The sequence below is a fragment of the Aquarana catesbeiana genome, linkage group LG07 (genome assembly GCF_042186555.1).
Source record: "Aquarana catesbeiana isolate 2022-GZ linkage group LG07, ASM4218655v1, whole genome shotgun sequence".
NCBI classification, from domain to species: domain Eukaryota; kingdom Metazoa; phylum Chordata; class Amphibia; order Anura; family Ranidae; genus Aquarana; species Aquarana catesbeiana.
Window position 1 is genome coordinate 66,853,817 of NC_133330.1, and position 26,114 is coordinate 66,879,930.

General features: G+C 41.5%; 1 protein-coding gene across 3 annotated transcripts in view; it reads right to left on the reverse strand.

The window, feature by feature from the left end:
- Positions 1-26,114, reverse strand: part of CACNA2D3 (calcium voltage-gated channel auxiliary subunit alpha2delta 3) — a 1,508,837-nt gene that overhangs the window by 65,866 nt on the left and 1,416,857 nt on the right. For all 3 annotated transcript variants that reach the window (XM_073592282.1, XM_073592284.1, XM_073592285.1), the window contains one exon: positions 19,994-20,105. In XM_073592282.1, the coding sequence (XP_073448383.1) occupies positions 19,994-20,105 (112 nt within the window). The remainder of the gene's footprint in view (positions 1-19,993; positions 20,106-26,114) is intronic.

Below are 26,114 nucleotides of genomic sequence, written 5' to 3' on the forward strand. Positions count from 1 at the left end.
AAATTGGACGAAGATGAGAAAGTTCCTGGATAGCCATACTCTGAAGAAAAAACATCTTTATTGTAGAGTAAAAAAAATCCAAAGTACAATCACATGGGAAAAGATGTACAGGGTGAATAATCGCTAACGCGTTTCACATCGTTAGATGCTTACTCATAGCTGAAACTGCCCAAAACTGCTGATAACAGCCTATGTGTGCATGGACACATAGGATAACATGATGGAGAGTTTAATGACTTTAATGACTGTAGAAAAAAACGTTTACAGCCAAAAACAGCTGCTGTAAAAACATCAAAAAAGATCTAGTGTGCATGAGACCTTAAGAATTTTTGCATAACTAATAGATAAATAGAGATATTTAATATATATCTGCCTATACTTTATAAAAAAAAAACAAAACAAAATGACTTGTTAGAAAAACAAATAAACATAATTAGGGCTGATTCAGCACAACTACGCCACCTGCAATAGAAAAATCGGTGTTGTCCAGAATTGTCCCTTAACTTTTATAGAAAAGGCACTTTCATGCTCTCATTTTTAAACAGAGGCTAGTTTTTATAAAGTGACTTGAGAGAAGGTCCTTTAAAAAGAGTATTCCCAAATTACGGCTTTTATTTGTAGTAAATTGTAGAGAACATCAATCAGTAATTAAGAAATTGCACGAGGCATACTTGGCCTAATAGAAATAAACTCAGTTTGTATACCCAAAGAAGTGTGAGGTTTGGTGGTTGCTGCCCAAGTAGACTTAAAATAGAGACGTAGCAGATTAAAGCTATAATCTCAAGTATGAAAAAAAAGCATTTTGCTGGTACATGGTCAAAGGTAGACCAAATCGGTATCACAGTCCACAAACATCTCCATTTATTCAAGCTTTTGATGGGATCCAACTTTTGAAGAGATGCATGTTTGCGTTTGTGTGAAAGACAATATGGCGATTGTTAATGCCCACGAAAGGCATTTAAGAGCCATTATTTTGCACTCATTAGAGGTTTATCATGGGTGTAGTTTATGGCTTCCTGTGTTGGGAGTATTTGCAAAATAATGGATGCCTTGAGATCAGTTTGGATTGCACTCTGAAAGACACAAATATTTTCTTTACAAATAAAAAAAAAGATCTTAGTCGCCTTCAAATGCTATAATTTGCACTTGACTCAGCTTCCAATGGGTTGTAGACCAAATGCTGCATTATGTGGTTATTTTGAATTGAGATTCCGTGACCTAAAATTACCCTCAGAACCTGAGGTCTTAAATCTGCTCATGTCACGTCGAATTAGGATAGCTCTAGTCCCAGAAATGATACTCAAGCACAGAGGTTGAACAGTTTTCAATATTTTCATGCAATACTTGGACAGGACAGCGCAGAGACCACATCCACAAAGCTGGGCTTCACTATCTTGGTATCAGCTGAAAAGCTACACAAATACTTAAATCCAACTGCAGCCAGAACTTTTTTTTTTGGATATAGCAAAGACATGTTAAAACCCTTGCTTTTTCTTCTCACTTCTTGTCTCTTTGATGAGTGTCAGCTAAAACAGGAAATGAGGGGAAATACCCAACAGGGACACAGGCAGCTGAAAAGCACATTTCTCTAGTAATGTAGGCAAGGTTTAGAATTTTATTGCCATGTACTCATTGGGAAAATTTTCCTTCGGTTAATGGCATCAGAAGTAGAAGAGAAATATGTTCTATGGGGACCCAGACAGCATTTAAAAACTCACAAAAAATGTCCATGATGGTGACACAGAAAGAAATCAAAGTATACATAAAGCCAAAACTTTTAAAAACGTTTTTGGCTTTGGATAGAACATGGAATGGTGATGACTTCTGCAAGGTTTTTTTTTGTCTGTTTGTCTTTTCACAACCTGTCCTGGAGATACAACAGGAAATGAATGGAATTCTCCACAAAATAAGGGGAGTTCCTCTCTTAAACAGTTGTCAACAAACCAGGTGTCCCATTTGGAAGATGTCTCCTCGCCTCGAGTTCCTCAGCTCAAAAAGTATGGCTTTTCCCATCACCTTCTCCGGTGGAGGCAATGATCAAAGTCCAAAAGTCAGGGTATATCTTCCCAGTGGGGGACACAGCAATGAAAAAACATGACAGGGCTGTAATCTATCCACAATACAAAACTAAAAAAAAAAAGGTTTATCTGTTTTAATTGATGTTGGGCTATCCCTATTTGATCAAATTATAGAATAACTGCACTTTTGTTAAGAAAAAAAAATCTCCTCTGGGTGATCTATATACATTGCAAAGGATTTAAAAAAAATTGTAGCAGAATCCTACCTGTCTGTGTTCTTAAAGTGGAATTTTACCCATAACAACCCATAACAACTTGATAAAAAATAATGTTCTCTAGCAAGGAACATATATTTCACATTATACTTCTCAACTTTTTGAGATAAAAAAGAGAGATATCTTTTGTACAATCTATGTATGCAACGTATTAAGCTCTGCCATGTCCCATTATACAGACTAGGAAATGGTATCAACAAATAATGGTTGGTGCTTTTTGTAATTTTTGCTGCTTTTTTTTAATACTTTGTTTTACAATTAGCAAATGTAACAGTTGGATACACTGCAATAAAACAGCAGGGTAGTTAAACAGCATTTTTTTAAAACTAAGGTTTATACATCATACTTCTAAACATTATGGTTCCGGAACCCTGCCTATGGTTTAAATTTAGTCAGCCCACTTTCCAGGTGAATGCCAAAATTACTGCCCACATTATGGGTTAGTCCTTTCCAGGACCCACCTCTAAATATGCAGCAAATGCTGCTTGCAGCCCAAACCCTGCAATTAATGCCTTTTTGAGTAAATGCACGTGTGCAGTAACTTAAACAAGGTTGATACTGTGATCCCAGGACATGCCTGGGACCTAGTATGATCAAGACAGAGGATCTGCAAATGAGACTATCCCAAAAAATGTGGGACAGTTAGCATATATGCATATCAAAATGAGTGAAGACTGAGGAGGCAAAAGTGACAGAGGGATTTAGTTTCATAAGAGGGAATGTCCCTCCATATGAGGGCAGTTGGAATTTATGTGTGTAGCAAAGTGCCGGGGCCCCAGAAGCCCAATGGTGACCTCCAGAGTTAAGGACAGCTGACATCCTTCAGTGTAGAGTGGGTTACAAGGCATAGTGGGTGTACTGGAAGATGAACAGGTGGGTGGCAGACACTTTTTGAATGCAAAGAGATTTAAACAGAACTGTGGGGGAGAGGATTAGGGCCAGGACACCCTTAGGTAGATGCAATGTTAATTGGCAGACTCCGAGACTTCTATAGGTAGACAGCTATACAGGTGAAGGCCTCTAGCTGTACACCGCTTCTGTATAGGTAGGACCACTGTCTCCTATGGCAACAATCTTGTAGCTGTTACTAACGGTAAAAGTATTCAACGCTCTTCAACACAAACAGTTCTCTTTACCCCACACTCACTCATTGTGGGTCTTCACTCAACAAGCTCCCAGTCATTCTCATTAGACTTCAGATCCACATTCACTAGCCACTGGATCCCCTGAGCTCTTTCACTGTAGCACTCAGTATCTATCTCAAGTGTCACTGCTGGGTCCCTGGCTTGGCACTCACAGATACTCCTCAAGCTTCACCCCTGCGGACACGTTAGCTCCCTGGCTTGACACTCCACAAGCGTCACCTCTGCTGTCCTGCTGGGTCCCTGACTTGACACTTGCTGCTGCTTTCCCACTTCTTCACCGTCCCCAGTTGGTGAGAAGTCTGCTCTGGTACTGGCCTCAGCTTACTCACAGTGGTCTCCGGTAGCAAGGTGGAGTGTCCCTGTGTGGCGACAGCTTCCCCTCTACCTCTGACCACGACTGGTTCCCCAGCCAGCGGAACAGTTAGTTCTGGTTGGACTACCAGCCCGTAGTCCCAACCCTGCACTACTTCTGGATAGGCCCTCAGATAGCCTAGCAGCCAGATGTCCCCGGGATAGGCCTTAGGTTTCTGGTCTAGCAGCCGGGGGCAATACGACACATGTCCACCCAGACAGCCATCCAGGTGACAAAGAACCCCGATCACCTGACTCCACCCCAATAAATAGGTTCTCCCAGCAGGCCAAGGGACCCAAGAAAATAACGAAGAAAAAAGCTCCTGCGCACAAGTGGGTAGCTGACCAAACAGTATTGGAACACAGGCCTTGCTGCCCTCAAGGATGGGGAATCCTAGCAGACAACGAGAAACAAGAAAGGCAGGGCGCACCAGCCATGTGCATTATCCTTAGGTAAAATTTATTATAATAATGATAAAAAGGAACTACTTACAAACAGTAGTAGAAGATCCCGAAAGTATAAAACAATCTTCAAATCACAGCATGTGGTGAAGGAGCAGCAGAGCCCACCAGAGGTGCCGAAAGAGCTCACAAAAATCACTGCTGGCTGACACGTTTTGAGGGGAACACCACCTCTTCCTCAGTGCTCTTGTAAGTAGTTCCTTTTTATCATTATTATAATAAATTTTACCTAAGGATAATGCACATGGCTGGTGCGCCCTGTCTTTCTCGTTTCTCGGACCCAAGAAAATCCCTGCCAATTGGCTGAGACACCCCGTTTATTCCTAATCTGTCCTTGCAGTGCCCTTGTCCTATCTATTGTCACCAGATACCCAGCCATCTAGTGACAGAAGAGAGAAGTGCAGCAATTTCAGAATTAGGGCGAATATCACTTGGCAAATAAACATCAGCATGCTACATTTGTAACAAACTACTATATCTTGCATCCATCACTGCTGATGGATCCAAACCATTGCAGGTGTACTTTAACAAAACAAAAAAACAATATATATATATATATATATATATATATATATATATATATATATATATATATATATATATATACAAATACAAGCCTATTGAATGAAATGCACATAAAGCAAATGACAAAGATTATGTCCCGCAACTTCATTTCAGTTTACTGCAAGATAAGCAGGGAAAATTAAAATCTGAATGTAGTATTTAGGTTTTAATACCGTATTTTGCTAACTGCTGCTGTCAAAATGTTTTAGTGAAATTGAGTGGTTAAAGGGTATAACCTCTGCCAGGCTTTCATCTTCTCTCTCCATTGAAGGGATTTTCTGCCCTAGCTAGTCACATCCTGAGATCCAAGACAGCACTGGAAAGAAAGTGAGGGGGGAAAACTCCCAAATGTGGATAAATACAGCAATAAAAACAAGGGTTCAAACCATGCCCTTATCTGTTGAAAATTGGGTTTTTAGTCCTACTTGTGTCTTTCTCATCACTTTCTTTTCTGGTGTTGGGGAACCATTAAGGGAGAAGAAAGCTCCACAACAAACACAACACTTAGAAAACGCAGAGGGCATGGCCTGGTGGGAGCCCAGGCTGAGGTTGTCATCTCTCACTACCTTCACACAACTTAGCGGATGTGCGCCATAAGGGACCCTTTCTTCCTTTCCTTCAGTAACCGCAGCTTGGTGATTTGCACCTACAGGTAAGCTTATAATAAAGCTTACCTGTAGGTACACGGAGTATCCCCTAAATTTGCACCGTTTACCATTAGAAGATATTCACTTTTTCTTCAGCCAGTGATGTCACTGGCGCATGTGTACTGCGCTCTGAAGCTCTGCCACAACCATGGTTCCAGTGTGCATGCGCGGAAGTGATGTACTTTCTGCTTGGCCATTCAAACAGCCAGAGCCTGCAAACCCGGAAGGAAGACCAGGTAAAGATGGAAGCCCTTGCAGCGGTGACAGCGCAGCTTTGGAGGGTTTTGTTTTAAGGTAAGTCTTTCATAATATGCTAGTATGTGATGCATACTAGCACATTATGCCCTTACTTTGCAAGGTGAAGGTGTTTTTTCCCCAGACTTTATTACTGCTTTAAGGGGCCTTACACATGGGGAGGGCCCCGTTGGAGTCTGCCTGCTCAACGGGGAATCTGCCCGCTGGTCCGTGTCTGCTCCGCTTATGCAGAGCGGTCAAAAACTCAGCCCACTCTCCTCTATGGGCGGTTGGATGTAATTGGACCACCTGTCTGTTTACACCCCATCCAATCTGATCGACCACATGGATGGGGAACATATCCCCACCCCTCTGTTTTCAGCAGACAGGATTGGATCGGAGGTCAGTGGGTGTCATTGAACACATGTTCATTGACAACCGCTGCTCCATAGAGGAGACTGGAGGGTACGATCAGGTCCACCTAAAACAAGCTGACAGGCGGACCCTCCTGGGCCCGTGTGAAAGGGCCCTTAAAGAGGTTTTGGATCCTTTCCAAATCTTACACAAACTGAAAACAAAAAACGTTTTGGCTTTAGGTGGGCTTCAAATTCAAGATTGTAAACTGCTAATTTGAGGTTATACCCATCCGCTTCATACTAATAATATTGCCCTTCTGAAATATAATGCATTAAAGATTAACTCCATTTTTGTTGGGAAAAAAACAATCTCTTCTGGATGAGCAATGTACATTGCATAGATTTTAACACATTTTTTGCAGATTCTTACCTATTTCTGCTCTGGGGAAATAGTTGTTTGCCATGTCTATTGCACACTAATTCTAAGTGGGAGGGTCTGGTTCATTATAATCAGCTGGTGCAATTGCAGTGTTCTGATGAGAAAAGTTGCAGTGTCTGCATCCCTTTAAAAGTATTTAACCCTTATTTAACAGTATTTAAAAGTATTTAAAATGCAAAGTTGTTCTAAAGGCTCAAGGTTTTTTACCTTCTCTGTGCAGCAACCCCCCCCCAATACTTACCTGAGCCCCACAGTGATCCAACAATGTGCACAAGAGCCTCAGCTCACTTCTGTGCCGCTGCTCTGCTTGTCCATTCACACACAGAGCCACGGCTCGACCCCACCCCCTCTCCATTCTCCTTGGCTGAGACATTGGCTTCCGCAGCCCTCAATTACAGCCAGTGAGCCAATGAGAAGAGAGAGGGGGCGGGGCTGATCCATGACTCTGAGTGTGAATGGACACACAGGAGCAAGCCTGCTTGGGTGCCCCCATTGCCACTTGCTTGCTCCGGGGGCACTCAGCAGGAGGGAGGGGCCAGGAGCATCGGCAGGGGACCCGAGAAGAGGAGGATTGGGGCTGATCTGTGCAAAACCGCTTCACAAAACAGGTAAGTAAAACATGTTTGTTATTTTAAAAAATTTGACTTTAATATCACCTTAAATTAACATTATGGCTTGTGTAGCAATTGTATGTACTATATAAATTTTTTTTTTACTATATACTTTTTACCACAAGAGTACAGTTACCCAGGGTGTAAATAAAGTACAGAATGGCAATATTTTCAGTATAAAGCTATGATCAAGAATGCAGAGGCAGGGTCTCAAACTAGCACAAACAAAGTTTAGGAGTAATGTTATAAAGTATTATTTTACCAAAAGGGTAGTGGATGCTTGGCACAATCTTCTAACAGGAGCAGTGAATCAATCCACGGTAAGGTCTATTCTCAGACAAAAAGGTTAAAAAAAACAAAAAAGCAAACAAAAATATGAAATATTAAAAAGAAATGTTATTAAAAATAGACAGAATGAATGGTCGCCTTGACCTTTATCTGCCTTCAATTTATGTTCTATTCTATATTTCTATGTATTGGTCATAACATCCAAGCTTCTGTAGTGTAAGTGAGAAAAAAATATACTAGGACTTCATTGGTTTTCACGAACAATGCCTCTTCTCCGTTTTCCTATGTGAGTCACATTATTTAATATAGAATATTTGTTTTGGTCATATAATCAGGTCCATAGTGGCGGTAAGCACATTTCTCAAAGGAAATCGCTAACACTGTTCTTGGTTGTGGTTCCCCACAAAAATGATTTAATAACAGCCTGTCATACACATATGTGACACTTGAATGGGGAACACCAGTTTTTTCCATTTACTTTACAATTTATTTAATATTGAATGCTTATGATAATTCAAGAATAACTAAAAACTTTATGTATAATGCTGTAATATTTTCTCTAAGCTGTGGAGGTCCAAAAAAGGTCATTCAATGATGTACTTAACTTTACCTAAGAAGACAAATTCTGGGAAGAATAGGCCACTATCCACAGTCTCATCTTCTCCTAGGTCACAGTAATCCAAAGTTTACCCATTACATGACTGCATAGGAAGTTCACAGCAACCAAACAGCCAATCCCTGTGAGCTTCCTCTAGTTGGCCTCATTAAAAAAAAAAATAAAGGGTAAGGGGAAATGCAGAAGAAAGTCGTTGATAAATGGATTGTGAGGGAATTGGGTATTGAACCTTAACGTGGAAATCCATCCAAAACTTTTAATGTCAACTCTTTTTTATTATTTTTTAAGAAAAAAAGGACATAACATACAAAAAAAAATGTTTAATTTAAAAGGTTCAAAAGACTCAACATATAAAAAATACAACCATGTACATTACATATTTACATAACACATTACATTTAACAATTAACATTTAACATTGCTGAAGTATAATAAAGAAAAAGGGGGGAACATTTTATACCAAGTTAGTATTGTGCTTCTACTCTGGAGTTTCCCACTCCCAACATCCAACTTTAACAGTTTATACAATTTCTACAGAGAGGGGCGGAAAGAGAGAAAGAGGCAAAAAGGGGAGGGCAGGGGAAAGGAGGGGAAAGGAGAGGGGGGAAGGGGAAGGTGGAGGTAGGGGGGATAAAGGAATTAAGGGAGAGGGAAAAGGAGGAAGGGAAAGGGGGTGGGGGAAGGAAAAGGAAGGAAAGGGGGAGGGAAAAGGAGGAAGGGGGAGGAGGGGGGGTGGGAAAAGGTAAAGGGGGGAGGGGGAGGGAAGGGGAAGGAGGCAGGAAAAGAGGGGGGAAGGTAGGCAACCAAACAGCCAATCCCTGTGAGCTTCCTCTAGTTGGCCTCATTCAAAAAATAAAGGGAAAGGGGAAATGCAGAAGGAAGTCTTTGATAAATGGACTGTGAGGGAATTGGGTATTGAACCTTAAAGTGGAAATCCATCCAAAACTTTTGGTCGGAATGGGAACGGGTTAGAACCACTGTCAGGTTTTTCATTTCTTTTTTACCTTTGAGACAGTGTCTCCTCACTCCTGTCCTGAAGAGACAGGAAGTGAGATAAAAGCCCAGCTTGAAAAGTGGTCACAAGATTTAATCCCACCTCCGGCTTTGGTGACATCTCTTAACTTTTTGGATTTCCTTACACTTCCTACCTAGGGGAATCTATCCAGCAGTGACACATATAGCAAACAGGGGTTTACACTCTTCTGAAACACTTTGGCTGGAGATTCACTTTAATTATTACTAGGCCTATAGAACTGTATGTGTTTTTCATAGCTACCTATGCCTGCACCAGAAAAAGAAAGTGGGAGCAGAATTGATTGATATAAGCTACAAAGACAGTTCTGCTTTTAGACAAGTCAATATATAAAGACCAAAAGTCTTGAAATAATACATTACCAGGATGGGGACAGTAAGAGGGTCCATAAGGCATGATGGGATATATACTCCTAACACCACCCATAAATGCATCTTTAAAAATGTTTTGAACCTCTATCGTTACATACTGTATATTAGGCCTGCTGTGGCCAAGAACATGAGCGTATACGTCAAGGAAAGGCTAATGATTTTTGTCCTGTACCTTGTTAGGATATTACACAACAAAATGTCAAGGTAGCAAGTCATGATGAGCTGGCAATCGTATGTCCTGTACTATAACCGTTTAACTGTCAGAGGGATTAACTGGAAGTAAATGTATCACATCTGATTCATGCCGAAACAGAAACATATGTAATAAAACTAAGGTAATTGGATACAAGCTGGTTTACAAGCTGCTCTTATCTATTACAGAATGTGATTGCCTAAAACTGAAAAGATCACAAAAAAACTTACATATAGCCATTTTCCATAAATTTTTCCACTGCAACGGGTTGGAGTAGAGGGGGTTCACTGTGCAAAGTGTGTGTGTTCACTTAGCTTAGTACATAAGGTGATTTTTATTATTTGTGAGGTAATTTAAAAAAATTGTTTTTCTAGCATATTATTGGTTGATCAACTAGTTGTGGACACTGTGCATACTACACATGCCCAAAAAAATGTAATTGAAGTACACAGTTTGTGTGTAGTGTGTCCTGTCCTTCTTGCACTTGCTGGTAAAGCCTTATTGTTGAAATGACAGTTGGAAGTTGCTGTGTGAATACAACAGCTGTAATTGGCTGCTCCTGTAAAAACAAAGACTGTCTGACACAGTGACTATAAACACTGTTCAGATGTGAAATAAAGAGATACAAAGTAACGTTGTTACCTTTCTATCTACTTTTTGTGTGTGCATTCTTTTCATTCATCTGTAGATAAAATTTGTTCACACTTATTCCCTTAGTTTACCCTAATCTGTCCAAATGAATTTCTTCTTACCCCTCTACCCTTAACTTTTTTTTCATGCTGATTTTTATTTCCCTTTTTCAACCCATTATAATATTACCTTTTTGCCTTTATTCATTTTATTTATTAATTTATTTCAATGTCACATTTAGGAAAAAATGCCAAATTGAATAAAAAATATTTCATTTGTAAATATATTTGCAATGCTTTGTAATAGAATCAAAAATATAAGTGTCATTTTTAATGGGACGTATAACAGAATAACATTTAAACTTTTCTCTACAATAACACTTTTTTTAAACTTATTTTTTTTAATGTTACTTTTTTTGTCTGAATTTAAACCACCAAAAAAAAAAAAAAAAAAAAAGTTTTTGCAATAATGTGCAATCATTTACAGCATATTTGCACATTATGGTACACTTAACTAGTAAGATCCCCTCTACTGTTGTGATGTCCACCCTGCCCTCCATCACTGGTGCTTTAAATTTCCCCCAGTCTTTTTCCGAGTTCAGTCTTTGGCCATCTTTTATATATCATATACCCCTGTGCCAGTGTATAAATCCCCAGCTGCTGAGTTCAACACCAACAGTGTTCAAAAATTCATTCTATAGTTACACAGCGCTTATGTATGTGGCATAAACTTGTAAATAACCGCCCTTACATATAACATATACCTACACTTAAGCCTCGTACACACGATACAATTGTTGGCAGGGGATTGTCTGTTGACAGACGTTTGTCTTAAAATCTTACCCTTAGTACGCTCCTTTTGACAATTGTTGTCCAATTTTCGGCCAACAAATGTTGGATGACAGGCTAGTAAATTTTCGGCAGACAATGGTTTGACATCCGATTTTCGTATGGTCAGTACACAAATCCGTCACACAAAAGTCGAAAGTACAAACACGCATGATCGGAAGCAAGGAACGAGCTGGAAGCGGTCGGTCTTGTAAACTAGCGTTCGCAATGGAGAATTAACATTTGTGACGCGGCAAATTGGGAAATGTCGAAATGCAGCGCACATTCTCATCCTCTTTAATGGAATTTTAATGAAGCTGCTTTGCTGGTGATACTGATGGAGTTATGGCAAACGTATTTTAAAAGACATTTTTTTCTAGTGATATCAAGAATATTATTATAATGCTTGTTGTTTGTTTTTTTGGGCAAGTTACCACAACACCATTATCCCGTAGTTTTTAAGATCAGAGATACAACTATGTTGGTGTCCCTTGTTAATTTTACATTGCATTTTTTTAAATGTAACTGCCTACACCCAAACTATCATTTGAAGTAAAACATATAACCAAGTATTATTCTACACAATGTTTTTATTGTGCAGAAAAAAAGATAAAACAAATTAAATTAGACATGCTATCTGCCATCCAAATACAAAGAACTTAACCAAAAAGTACATTCTATGCATACAAAAATATAGAAAATATAACAAATAAAATCATTATTAAAAAAAAAAAATAATAGAAATGAGTAAGTGGTGAAGGGGTTAAAATCCCCACACCAGCAGCCTTGTTGGGGATCTTGTGGCCGATATTGCCACTAACCGCCATGCTGCTGTGGTGGGTGGGGTGGCAGTGGTGGGTAGGGTGGCTGTGGTGTGTGGGTTGGCTGTGGAGGTGGTGGAGGTGAGGCCACAAAATCAGAAATGTGGGTGCTTTCTGAAATTTGGCCCCTCACCCCCTTGTTGAGGAGCTGTAGGATGAGTTCGTCATACCTGCGCCTTAAGGCCATCTGCCTTAATTTTTTGGCAGTCACACACCCAAATGCCTCAGCCTCATCTGGGTCAGTACAGAGCACAGTAGTGGCCTGGCTGAGAAAGGAAGCTGTGGCCTCCTCCAGATTCCTGCTCTTCCTGGATCTTTTAGCAGCAGGACGTAGGGGAGGGATCTGCGACTCCATCTGGCTACTGGCCATTGGCTCCTCCAGACTGGCACTTTCCTGTGTATGAAAATGGGACATAATTAGAATCTTTTTTAGGGTTTAGTCATCAATCACACACAATTTTGATCTCCTCACTGTTGCAAATTGTTGAGCAATAGAAAAGACTATCATTCTGACCCCAGCATTTTTCATTCTTGTTCAAATCATTTTTGGTCATTACTGTCTATTGATATGAAAACCACTTTGTTAAGGCAGAAATATTTTCACAATAACGTCTAGTTATCATCATTGTATTTTTTGATACAAATATGTTCAACAATGCTATACCTGGGTCAAGCTGGGCTCCTCCACATCTTCACCCTGTGCATCAGGACCTGTGCGGACCTCAGGAGCTGTGGCCTCAGCAGATGTCAAAGGGAGCATTGACAGCGATGGCCTGGGTTCTGTCTGGTCTGTCAAAAACCTGAGGTTTTTGTAATACCACATCCTGGGGACATATAGGTCTTCTGCTGCTGCTCCAGATCTCTCCAATTCCAGGACCTTGTTTAGCTTCCTTTTAAATGTACTCCTCAGGTTAGCAATCTTTTGCTTTACGTAGTTGGTGACCAGTTTCTCCAAAGCTGCCTTCCTCAGAATTTATTTGAGTAGTCTCTACTTCACCTTCCAGAGACAGGACGGCTCTGGAAGGTGAAGGTCAAGGAATTGGGGGAGAAATTCAGGCGAAGTAAATGTATCCGTCATGATAAATGATATGATGCCTGCAAGACAGAACACAAGACAAACTATAATGTCTGGCTTAACCCATAAGCTGGTCCCAATATAGGCCTCAATCTAAGCAGTATAGGCGACTACCCACCTATGTCCCAATTTCCAATTGTACCTTTGTTTTATGCCTCCTTTGGTGTGTTGGCGATCGTTCATCCTCCACTCCAAAATTGTTCCTACGGCCGTTCCATCGAACACTTTCTGGTTGCTGCCTGGCTCATCAGTGCCCATTATGCAGCCTTGCCAGTGTAGACATAGACACAGAGTCACTCCTAGGATGGTCATCATATATCCCAAATCCCATAGGAGACAAGAGGGGTGGGGGACAGTGGGGGAAAATGCCATTACCTTCCCTTTTGTATGCATTTTTTACAGAAAAAAACCCTGAGTGCGGCATGGTGGAGTCCACTAGTCAGGAGCAAACATTGACATCAGACCAAATGCAAGGTTGGTCAACTAATGTAGCAAAATGAATGCTAGAAACAGATGTGACTTGGGGTGGCTTAATGAATGGTGTATTGTTTCTTTTTAGAGGAAAATGAGTGTGGGCAGCTCACCCAGGAAGTTTCTTTGGAGCCATGGGATCTGACTCCTGGACCCAGCACAGACATTGCTATTGTGGTCATCAAATTCCCTGACGCGAGTCACAGTGAGGGCCAAAGTGAACCAGAAGAGGAAGAAAGTATTCAGGAGCCTCTTGTTTGCGCAAGTAAGTATTCTTGGAATCTTGCTTCAAATGTGTATACAAGTCGAGTGTTTAGACGTCCAAACCAAACACTCACTCCACACATTACCAAAGTATGTAGTGCCTTAACATTAGCATGGAGAAGGAAGAGGTGAAAAGAGCTGGCAGTGTTGCTAGGTACCCTAGTTTGGGAGACCCAGGCACCAGGGCCAAGATTACAGTAGTTGCAGTGTGTACATTTCTAGCAGTGTAGCTGTCTGAAGGACAAGCAGGTTGCAAGCAACAATAGACTAGTACTAACTAGTACTAACAATGAAAATGACAACATCACCTGTACCAAATTCAAGAAATCTCGAAAACATGACCTGGGTTTGCATCTTGAGGAGGAGAGTTACACTGCCCTAACTAATGTGAATTGTAATGTTTATGTGTTTTTTAGAATCTAAACCCCAAAATTTGAAGGTGCCCCCAAATTGGGCCTTAACATTCTTATTTACCCCATGATCCCATGCCTAAAATGTGTGTAGTTCCATACATCTATTTTTCAAAACCCCCAAAACACACAGTGTGTCAACTTGTGCTATCTCCCATCACAGGGTATCAATGGATGCGGGGTTGCACCCCCGAAACGCATCCATTGATACCGCGTCAAGGGAGATAGCACATGTTGACACACTGTGTTTTGTGGGTTTACAAAAATAGATGTTTGGAACTACACACATTTTAGGCATGGGATCATAAGGGATATTTAATAGATATGCCTCTACGTGTACGTGGCTTCAAATTTTGGCCTTTAGAGGGGTGAGATCACTCCACATGAGGAAGGCAACATCCACATAGGGATACTAATTTCTGTCGTTTGGCCTTTACTTTACCAAGCTCGAACTTTGTAAGTTACTGAGTTTGGGATGTGTATCTAATGTTTTAGAACATGCCTGTTTAGCCACAAAAAGGGAGAAATAATGCAAAATATACATGTTATACACCCCGGTGTTGGTTTGTTTTAAAACCTTAAGACGCACATGTGAATGTGCTTTGAGTAAAATGTTTTTTACTAAACAATGTATGGCTTATTATTTTATTGCTCAATACCAGTGTATTTTGTAACTTCATGCATTAGATCCATTAAGAACAAAAACATTGTCTGTGTGTAGCAGACCCACAGCACACCATAATAGTTAGCTGAAGAAGATATTGTCACCTCATGTAGCAATTAAGGTACATTTGCCATATTGGAGCAAGTGGCCAAAATAAAGCCCATTTGGGAACATATTAGACATATAAGAAACAGAGAAATTTCCTTCCTCTTTATAGTCTCGTAGTACATCTAGTACATCACCACGTTCATGTTGTCGACCGACAATTTGTGTGCCATTAGTATGCAAGACAAGATCCTGGCACACCCGCTTTTGACAAAAATCAGACGCTCGGTTGGCCTACAATCGTACCGTGTGTACAAGGCTTTACATATAACCTGCACATCTTACATAAATCCCACAGACATAAGATACCACAATTTGATATTGTAAAATGCCTCAAACATAAAGTGCAATTAATATAAAGTGCTTTTATTATTAAAGTGTCCATAGTAAATATAAAGTGCTTCCAAAAATAAAATGTCCACAGTGAATACATCAATAAAGTCTTTTGTGTTAATTTCCAACGCTTGTGCAAAACCCTCCACAACAAGCTTCTTCAACGTATCACTGCACCAACGTTCCAACCCCAACACTAAAACTCACTGGAATATCCATAACCCCCTAAACTCAGTGGATCAATCAGCACTTTGCTTCCTCAGTGAACCCATATGTGGGGCCAGTGCTTCTCCTCAATATATATACCACATGCCACAGGGGAAAAAACGTTATATAGGGTAAAAATTATTAAAATTGTGCCATTAAAAACAATCAATATACACTCCTATTGTAAGCTGCCTTATGCCATGCACCCGGACTGTACAACTTAATTACATTAATTACGAGCTGGCTCCACCATTCATGGCGCAAGCTCAGACTTCACCCCTGACACTTCCGGGTGTACAACATCACTTAGTGGGATGATGTCACTTCCTGTAGCTCCGCCCTGAGTCTCTTCTGTCGTGCCCTGCCTACCTGTGGTCATTTTTTTAAAACTGGGTTTTCTTCCACTTTAAGGAATGCCAAGGTTACTGCTGAACCAATAGGCTCATAGCAAAAATATTAAAATTTTAATGCACACAAACACAATATAATACCCATTTTTTGGTAACATATAAAAGGTGGTGTTACACCAAGCAAATTGATACCAGACAAATTGTGCTTTAAAATTACACACGCTCGTGGAATGGCGACAAACGACAGTATTTAGAAATCTCCATAGGCAACGCTTTAAAAACCTTTACAGGTTACCAGTTTAGAGTTATAGAGGAGGACTGGTGCTAGAAATATTGCTCTCACTCAGAGGCGGCTGGTGATTTTTTTTTTTTAGGGGGGCAACAAATAACCCCCCATCCCCCCCATTGGTCAGTCGACAGCACCCCCCTCCCCTGTCGGCACTCACCCCATCTAGGTGGTGGCTGGGTTGCGGCCTCCTATGGGCAGCGGGTCCTGTGTCCTCTCCTCCTCGGCTTTGACGGCAGGCAGTGTCCTCTCCTCCTCTATGGCAGGCAGAAGGTGGGTTGCGGGCAGCGGCTCATGTGTCCTCTCCTCATTAGCTTTGGCGGCTTCCATCGTGCAGCTCTTCCTTCCTCCTCCTAGGCGTCCAATAGGATCGCCTGTCCTTTCAGCCAATCGAGTGATGGGTCTCAAGACCCGCTTTCTGATTGGCCAGGAGGAGGGTCAGTGTGACGATAGTGAATATTCATTCGCTATTGTCACACAACTGGGAGGGATCAGGGCGCAGTGCTCTGCGCACTGAGCCCACCCTTTTTTGAAGCCTATTAGGGCACACCCCCATCATTGGAATCCATGAGTCCGGCGCTCTGTATGTAGATCAGGGGGCCAGACACCCGTGTGCCCCTAATGAACAGGCCGCCGCTGCTCTCGATCATATACCTTATATGTGTGGTGCGATTTCCATTTACATATGTGTGCGTGACCAACGTATGCGATCGCCTTTGCCCACGAGGGAGCTTTATTTTTATTTTTATTATTCATTTTATTGTTTTACTTTTTATTTTTACACTGTTTCTTTTTAAAAATATATATATTCTGATCACTTATATTGCTGCCACATGGAATGTAAACAGGCACTCTTTATGGAGAGATCTGGGGTCTATTAGCCCCCAGATGTCTCTTCTGCCCTTAAACGTATCTGACTATATGTAAAGTGGTGTGAGCAGATGCTTTCAATATTTAAAAATTGAGCTGTTTACATCTGGGGAAATCAGAAGTGGCAAAAATGCTTTGCTCTTCCAGCTTCCTATACCATAGAGCTCATTGGGGACCTTCTTGTCCTCAATGAGCTCCCCAGTGGGATGGTAGAGCCCAGGGAGGCACCAGCAGGTAGCATGTGGCAGGCGGATGGGAGGCAGGGGGGCTTTATTTATAATGTTATGAATAAGACCAACCAGGCTGAAACACGTTAACTGCTGCACTAAGATTATGTGTTCTGTGGGGAATTAATAAATGGAAGATTTTTTAGAGCAATGTATGGAGTTGCGGATCGTTTACTTGGATGACTAGGCCTACAGCTGTGTGACTGTGGATCACGCACCCGCCTGCTCAGGGAGATTTCTGTGAACATTTAGGTTGTTGCACCTAACTCATAGTATTTAATGAGCATTTTTTTTTAAGTTTATTGACGCAAACCCACTGAGTACTGTGAATTTTATTATGGGCAGCAGGTGGAGACTATAAGCAAGCCCAATGTAATCCCCAGTAGTGATGCTCAATAGGTAAAGTAAAGCAAAGAGGATCAGAGAACCTGCAGGGGTCAGTCTAAAGTGTGCACTGTTGGAGCTTCCTCTAGAATTACTACTCATGTGCCATCAGAAGAAGCATCCACAATGCTCAGTCCCAATCATAAATAAATAGCTGGAGGAGATTGAAGGGGTCAGTATAGCGTCATAGATGTGTAAATTCCAGTATATATACCATCGTTTGTAGAGACTTTAACTTTCACACAATCCAATTATCCTTCTACAGGGTGTACTTGTCTCAATAAATGCACTAAGTGTAATTTCTGTCTGATGATTTGTTCAGCATGAATCACTTCTGACAAGTTTTCCTGACACCAAGAGAAAAAAGATGCGAGGGGAGGGATCTCCAGCTGACTGACAGCCTCAGCTCTGTTCCTGTGAGCTGTATAAAGGGTGGTGTTTCTTCCATCCAATCAACTCTGAGACCTCTCCTCACTGAGCTCTGCAGATTGTAACTTCAGCTCTCAGTCCCTTTTTTTTCTGAACTCTCAGACAAGTGAACACCAGTGCTGCCTCATCAGTGCCCATCAGTGGCGCCTATCAGTGCCCATCAGTGCAGCCAATCAGTGCCCATCAGTGCCACCTCATCAGTGCCCATCAGTGAAGGAGAAAAATGACCTGTTTGCAAAATTTTATAACAAAATATGAAAAACTTTTTTTTTCTCAGGGCGCTGGATGGCTTATTCATCCACCCTGTTGCAATCCCACAGAAGCCCACTGTGACTCCCCTGAGTGACCACAGACTTTTTTGAGTTACATGCTTGTTTTATCTTACATCATGTGAGTAGCCATTTGGCTGAGGTTCTTAATAAATCCCCATTTGACTTTACCTGCTGCACTCAGTCTTGCACACCTTGTTGTTCTTCCATGTGATGTATTTTTACTATCTGTTTTTGGAATAGTGTTTTCAAACAGATTTTTTGTTTCTGTTTAGCACCTTAAGGCTCGGTTCACACCTATACAGTTTGTTTTTGATCCGTTTCTGCAGTGCTTTTTTGTGGTGTATTTTTGCACACACGTTTTTGCACGTTTTTTTGATGAGTTTTGCATTTTTTATGATTTTTCTTGGTTAATTAGTTGTTGGGTGGATTAAAATATGCAAAATGCAAATACAAAATTGTGGTAAAATTGTAGCAAAAACGCAGTACATGCTCTTCTGTAGCTTATCCATTGAAGTCTATTGAACCAAAAAAGCACTGTTTTGAATGTTAAAAAAGACCCTGACACTTTCTAAAAATGCAGCGGCTGAAAAAAGCATAGATGTGAACGTGTCCCATAGGAAACCGAGTTAAGTGAACTGTAGTGCGTTTCTGCAAAAAGCACCAAAAAAACGCATTGGTGTCCAGTCTATTTGTAAACCACTTCTTTTGTAATGCCTGGGATGGGGTACCTTGTGATCACTTATCAATTTTGTCTTTTAATGCTAATGATGACTTCAGAAAATATAAAACTCATAAGGTTACTACATTTCATACTTTAGATTTGTTATTATTGTGGTCTTATTAAAAAATTTCACCAAAAGGTGGCATGTAGGAGACAGACAACCAAGTGTAGAAAGGGGTTAAATCATTTTGATTTTCATAAAGGACAGTCAAAATAAATCAACTTGAGAGTCTAAAAACTTGAATAAACACAACTCCATAACATAAACCTCTTATAAACAGTGAAAATGGGTGAGTAGACCAGCAAAACTATGAACGTGTTTTTTGAGCCTCCCACTTTAAAACCAAACACCTCCATAAAAGACCATTTTACGGGTGATGCTGCCTTGGCAGAATTTTCAGGTGGGTCACCAGATGGTGCAGTGTCAAGTTAACAAAGGTAGCTTATTGAAACATACAGTACAGAGGAAGTGAATCAAGCAGTTGTATACAATCTGCTTAAGTGGCTTAGAGTTACCGGGAAAGAAAGTGAAGTAGCCTGTGAGAGCCCACGGGGTCAAGAGAGGATGTTTCTATGTATGTAATAAGCATATGTTTAATGTACGATGGGAGGGAGCCAATGGGCAGAAGGGCACCGAGGTAAGTTAAGGACTCTGAATACATCGGATTAACAAGAAAGTTGATTGATCCGTATCTATTTCATTGCAATCACCCTGACATTCTGGAATGATGTTAGTATAAGTAACCATTTGGATTTTCTGCAATTTTCTGTCCAGATGACATGTGTATGTTGAAAAGGTTCTTGATATTACGAGGCCGCAAGGTTGACCACATTCAGAGTACATGGTTTTTGCTGTTCCATCTAACTTCACAAAAGTAGAAGATTTAGAAGTGGAATGAGTGACATCACCCCCTAAGTGAAGACATTATTTAAATCAGACCTTGGAATGGCTTGTGTAATGAGAAGGGATGGTGTGTTATTGATTAAAAAAATATATATAATATAATGTATGGCTTTTAAGGGTATTCTCGGTGAAAGACTTACTTGAAGCAGTCATCGCAGGCTATGGTGCCTGTAGTCTCCTTTATGGTGCGTTCAGAGACAAATGCTGGATACTCTGTGTCGCAGGGCTCCAGGGTCTGCTTCAGCCTTTGAGCTGAAAGAAAATGTCAATGTCAGACTTCACAAGAATGAGAAGAAAGAAATAAGCACATGATATATTAAGGAATAAAAATGGTGGGGCTTATATTGTAATCAACTTCTTGTCTCTGCCACCCTGTGCTCCTTTGGTAAGTTTTTTGTTCTGTGTATGCAGAGATTACCCAAGCATCAGGTTATAAAATAATATGGTATATCATACTATCAATGCATACTACCACCTCACACAGGGTTACCCAACCTAATTTTAAGGGCTCACATGCAGCTACTGCAAGAAATGCATTTAGTTGTATTACTATCTAAATTTTGCTAAAAGGAGACCTGTAATGGGACAAAATATGGAGGCTGTTATTGTAGATCCCATGTTAGTCGCCTGGCTGTCATGCTAAGCTGATGGCTTCAAAACTTTCTGAGTGCCTGACCTACAACAAGTTCTAATTTTGCTCTTTTACTTACTGCCTCCTTGTTGTGTGGAAGCTGTGGGTTCTTTGCAGAGGTCAAACACTCACCCTGCTATGTCAGATCTTTAGCTCTGCATCAGCAAAATTCATGCCCCCTGCTGGTCAGAGAGCTCTGACTCGGTAGGAAGCATGTCATATCTCTGCACGGGTCAATTCACTAAGCTTTTTACCGCATGCGAAAAGGGTATCATGTTGCTCATTTGCATAAATGATCGCATGTGGTAAATTAATTCAAATTCGCAAAAAAATGAAATAACGATTATGCGATTATGATTAAGAAGGGGGCCAGAGATCCCACCCCCACTATGTGAATGAGTATCAGGTACAATTAACCCAAAAAGTGCCACAAAGTAATAAAAACACACACACAATTCCTTTATTAAAAAATAAAAAAAATAGTGCCCCCCCATGTAAAGCTATCGTCAATCATGCCACCCACCACCCGCCAGACCCGAAAAAGAAAAAGAAACAAAGACGCTTCCGCTGTCAATGCAGGCTGGCTGCCTACTGCATGCCCCAACATCTGACATTTCTTATATAGGTAAGGGGCCACCTGGCTATGTCATCTGGTGGTCCCACCCCCTTATGACGTCATGGACCGGTGCATGCTTGGGGCAGGGTTCTCCTTAAAATCCATACCAGGCCCCGCATTGGGGGGGACCCCATGCTGTTTTCTTTCAACATTTTTAATTGTCTGCTTTTTTTTTTTTTTTTTTACAGTCAGCTGTCAGTGGGGAACCCATTGGTTGTTAAAGATGTGGTGGCCAGATTCTCGGCCCGCTCCTTAGCAACCAGTAGGGAAGAGCCAAACACCCCCCAGTTCGTACCAGAAGAGGCAAAAAATTTGTGCGAACATGCGAACACCATTAAAGTTTATGGGACACGAACATGAAAAATCAAAAGTGCTCATTTTAAAGGCTTATATGCAAGCTATTGCCATAAAAAGTGTATGGGGACCTGGGTACTGCCCCAGGGGACATGTATCAATGCAAAAAAAGTTTTAAAAACTACTGCTTTTTCAGGAGCAGTGATTTTAATAATGCTTAAAGCGAAACAATAAAAAGGAAATATTCCTTTAAATATCGTGCCTGGGGGGTCCCCTTTGTCTGCCTGTAAAGTGGCTCATCTGTCTAATGTGTTTTACAGTCCCACAGCAAAATGACATTTCTAAAGGAAAAAATGTCATTTAAACTTGCTCGTGGCTGTAATGTATTGCCAGCTCCTGGTAATATAGACAAAAATCAAGGAAAAAAATGAAAAAAAAATTTGCGTGGGGCCCCCCCAAAATCCATGCCAGACCCTTATCTGAGCATGCAGCCTGGAGGACAGTATAAGGGGGGCGAGCAAGCACCCCCCTCTTGAACCATATAAGGCCACAGGCCCTCAACGTGGAGAGTGTGCTTTAGGGTCCCCCCCAATGCACCTTGTCCCCATGTTGATGGGGAAAAGGGCCTTATCCCCACAACCTTTGCCCGGTGGTTGTGGGAGTCTGCGGGTGGGAGGATTTAACAAGGGGGCCCCCAGATCCCGCCCCCTTATGTGAATGGGTATTGGGTACATTGTACCCCTACCCATTCACCAAAAAAAGTGTCAAAAAGTAAAAAACACAAAAGACAGTTTTTTACAATTAAATTAATTTAATTAAATTAATAAATTATTTTATTTTTAAAAAAAGTGTCCCGCGATGTACATCCATCGCCAATCACGCCGCCCGATGCATCTGAGAAATAGAAAAAGAAAACAGAAAAAACTCTGCCTTCATGGGAGGCCTCCTGGCGACTGCTGTCTCTTGGCTATGACAGCTGTTATAAAGGCAAGGGTGGGGCCACCTGCTGACGTAACCAGATGACCCGGCCCCCTCTGATGGCACATGACGTCAAAAGAGGCGGGGTCACTCGGTTACGTCACCGGATGGCCCTGCCCTTGCCTATATAATAGCTGTCACTACAAAAAGACAGCAGTTGGTGGGACGCCTCTCATCGAGGCGGCATTTTTTTTTCCGGGTCCGTCAGGCGGCGTGAATGAAGATGGATGGACATCACGGGACACTTTTTTTTATAAAGGAATTGTCAAAAACTGATTTGTGGTTTTTACTTTATGCCACTTTTTTGGTTGAATGAGTATGGGTACAATGTACCCCTGCCCATTCACATAGGAGGAGGGTGGGATCTGGGGGCCCCCTTGTTAATTCTGATAAGCCCCACGCCCACAGACCCCCACAACCACGGGGCAAGGGTTGTGGGATGAGGCCCTTTGGGGACCCCAAAGAACCCTTCCCATGTTGAGGGCAAGTGGTCTTGTATGGTTCAGGAGGGGGGGAAACGAGCGCTCGCTCGCCCCCCCTTTCCTGGCCTGCCAGGCTGCTTGCTAGAATAAGGGCATGGTATGGATTTTGTTTTTTGTTTTTTAATGTTGGTGTGGAGTGCCCCTTAAAATATATACCAGACCCAAAGGGCCTGGTATGGACTGGGGGGGGATGCCATTTTTTTTCTTAATTCTGTCATAGGGTTCCCCTTAACCACTTCAGTGCACTGTATTATATACTGTACACTGACTGCAGTATATATAGTCTACACTACACCACTACACTGACTACACTGTGTGTGTATATACAGTGGGGACGGAAAGTATTCAGACCCCCTTAAATTTTTCACTCTTTGTTATATTGCAGCCATTTGCTAAAATCATTTAAGTTCATTTTTTTCCTCATTAATGTACACACAGCACCCCATATTGACAGAAAACACAGAATTGTTGACATTTTTGCAGATTTATTAAAAAGAAAAACTGAAATATCACATGGTCCTAAGTATTCAGACCCTTTGCTCAGTATTTAGTAGAAGCACCCTTTTGATCTAATACAGCCATGAGTCTTTTTGGGAAAGATGCAACAAGTTTTTCACACCTGGATTTGGGGATCCTCTGCCATTCCTCCTTGCAGATCCTCTCCAGTTATGTCAGGTTGGATGGTAAACGTTGGTGGACAGCCATTTTTAGGTCTCTCCAAAGATGCTCAATTGGGTTTAAGTCAGGGCTCTGGCTGGGTCATTCAAGAACAATCACGGAGTTGTTGTGAAGCCACTCCTTCATTATTTTAGCTGTGTGCTTAGGGTCATTGTCTTGTTGGAAGGTAAACCTTCGGCCCAGTCTGAGGTCCTGAGCACTCTGGAGAAGGTTTTTGTCCAGGATATCCCTGTACTTGGCCGCATTCATCTTTCCCTCAATTGCAACAAGTCGTCCTGGCCCTGCAGCTGAAAAACACCCCCACAGCATGATGCTGCCACCACCATGCTTCATGTTGGGACTGTATTGGACAGGTGATGAGCAGTGCCTGGTTTTCTCCATGCATACCGCTTAGAATGAAGGCCAAAAAGTTCTATATTGGTCTCATCAGACCAGAGAAACTTATTTCTCACCATCTTGGAGTCCTTCAGGTGTTTTTTAGCAAACTCCATGCGGGCTTTCATATGTCTTGCACTGAGGAGAGGCTTCCGTCGGGCCACTCTGCCATAAAGCTCCGACTGGTGGAGGGCTGCAGTGATGGTTGACTTTCTACAACTTTCTCCCATCTCCCGACTGCATCTCTGGAGCTCAGCCACAGTGATCTTTGGGTTCTTCTTTACCTCTCTCACCAAGGCTCTTCTCCCCTGATAGCTCAGTTTGGCCGGACGGCCAGCTCTAGGAAGGGTTCTGGTCGTCCCAAACGTCTTCCATGTAAGGTTTATGGAGGCCACTATGCTCTTAGGAACCTTAAGTGCAGCAGAAATTTTTTTGTAACCTTGGCCAGATCTGTGCCTTGCCAGAATTCTGTCTCTGAGCTCTTCAGGCAGTTCCTTTGACCTCATGATTCTCCTTTGCTCTAACATGCACTGTGAGCTGTAAGGTCTTATATAGACAGGTGCGTGGCTTTCCTAATCAAGTCCAATCAGTATAATCAAACACAGCTGGACTCAAATGAAGGTGTAGAACCATCTCAAGGATGATCAGAAGAAATGGACAGCACCTGAGTTAAACATATGAGTGTCACAGCAAGGGTCTGAATACTTAGGACCATGTGATATTTCAGTTTTTCTTTTTTAATAAATCTGCAAAAATGTCAACAATTCTGTGTTTTTCTGTCAATATGGGGTGCTGTGTGTACATTAATGAGGAAAAAAATGAACTTAAATGATTTTAGCAAATGGCTGCAATATAACAAAGAGTGAAAAATGTAAGGGGTCTGAATACTTTCCGTCCCCACTACATATATATATATATATATATATATATATATATATACCAAACTGCCTGCACGTCACTAAATAACCTGCCTCTAGCTAACGTTCTCTCAATCTTTACACTATATACGGTGGCTGTGTAAGCAGCCTTATATAGTGTGGGGGGTAGACTTAGCCCCCTGAGCCATGATAGGCTAAAAGCACCCTGCCTTTGGCCGATCATGGCTCTCACAGCAGCGTGCTGTGATTGGCCAAAGCATGCAGGTCAGGTGCATGCTTTGGCCAATCATCAGACATCAATGCACTGCGATCTCGCAGTGCATTATGGGGCATTCCGCGGCGCTCAAATTTGCCGCAGATGCCCCATAATGTTTAGTATTCGCCAAACTGGAGAACTCCCGATGTTTGAGTCGAACTTACATTCGGCACGAACATCGGGTTCATTCCTAGCAACCAGCTATTTGTCGAAAAACAGCCTGCTGTTTTTTGAAAAATCCTGAGCCGCTCCTTAGCAACCAGTTCAATTAGTTAAATAATATGGTAATTACTGCTAAATCAAACAAATACCGCATTCGGTATTTAACACAAAATTCTTAATGAATTGACATTTGATTTACTGCATGCAGTTTTTTTACCGCATTTTAGGTGCCAGGATTTAACAATTAGTGAATTGACCCCCATTTCTTCCACACAGAGAGCAAGAGTCCATTCTTACAGCTTACTGGCAGGGTACAGGCTTCACTACTGAGGCTGTGGCTGCCTTAAAAAAAATTATGACTTTGCACAGCTCTTGGGGAAAAGTATTTTGCCAAGTTTTTTTGATGTCTGATATCGCTTGTTTTTCCTCCTAGTTTATTCTCCATAGGCATACACAGAGAATGCTCTTGAGAGATGGGACATAGGAAGTTTTGCCCACAGCAATACCCTTGGTGCCACGGGGGCAGGTAGTAAGCTGAAATGTTCCCAGTGGGAACAAAAGTAATAAAACAACCCGACAAAACATCTTACCCTTCCCCACTCTACCAAAAATGTAAAAAAAGATTTGGATAGAGGTACATTTTAATAAGCCAAAGCATTAGTTGCACAGTGAGATCCACATATAGGAACATTCCACGTTGAAGGTAATATCTGATTCTTAGGAATGCAGGTGCATCTTACAAAATCATCACATTTTTGCTGTTAAGGCTTTCAAACTTGTTTTTCTGTTTAATTCTTCCTGTCCATCTGTTCTATATTTATTGCTCAAGAACTGACTTTTTCGAATCCTTGGCTTTATACCTATGTAGCAACTCCGAGATGGAGGAAAAGGAATTAGTGAAGGTTGGTTTT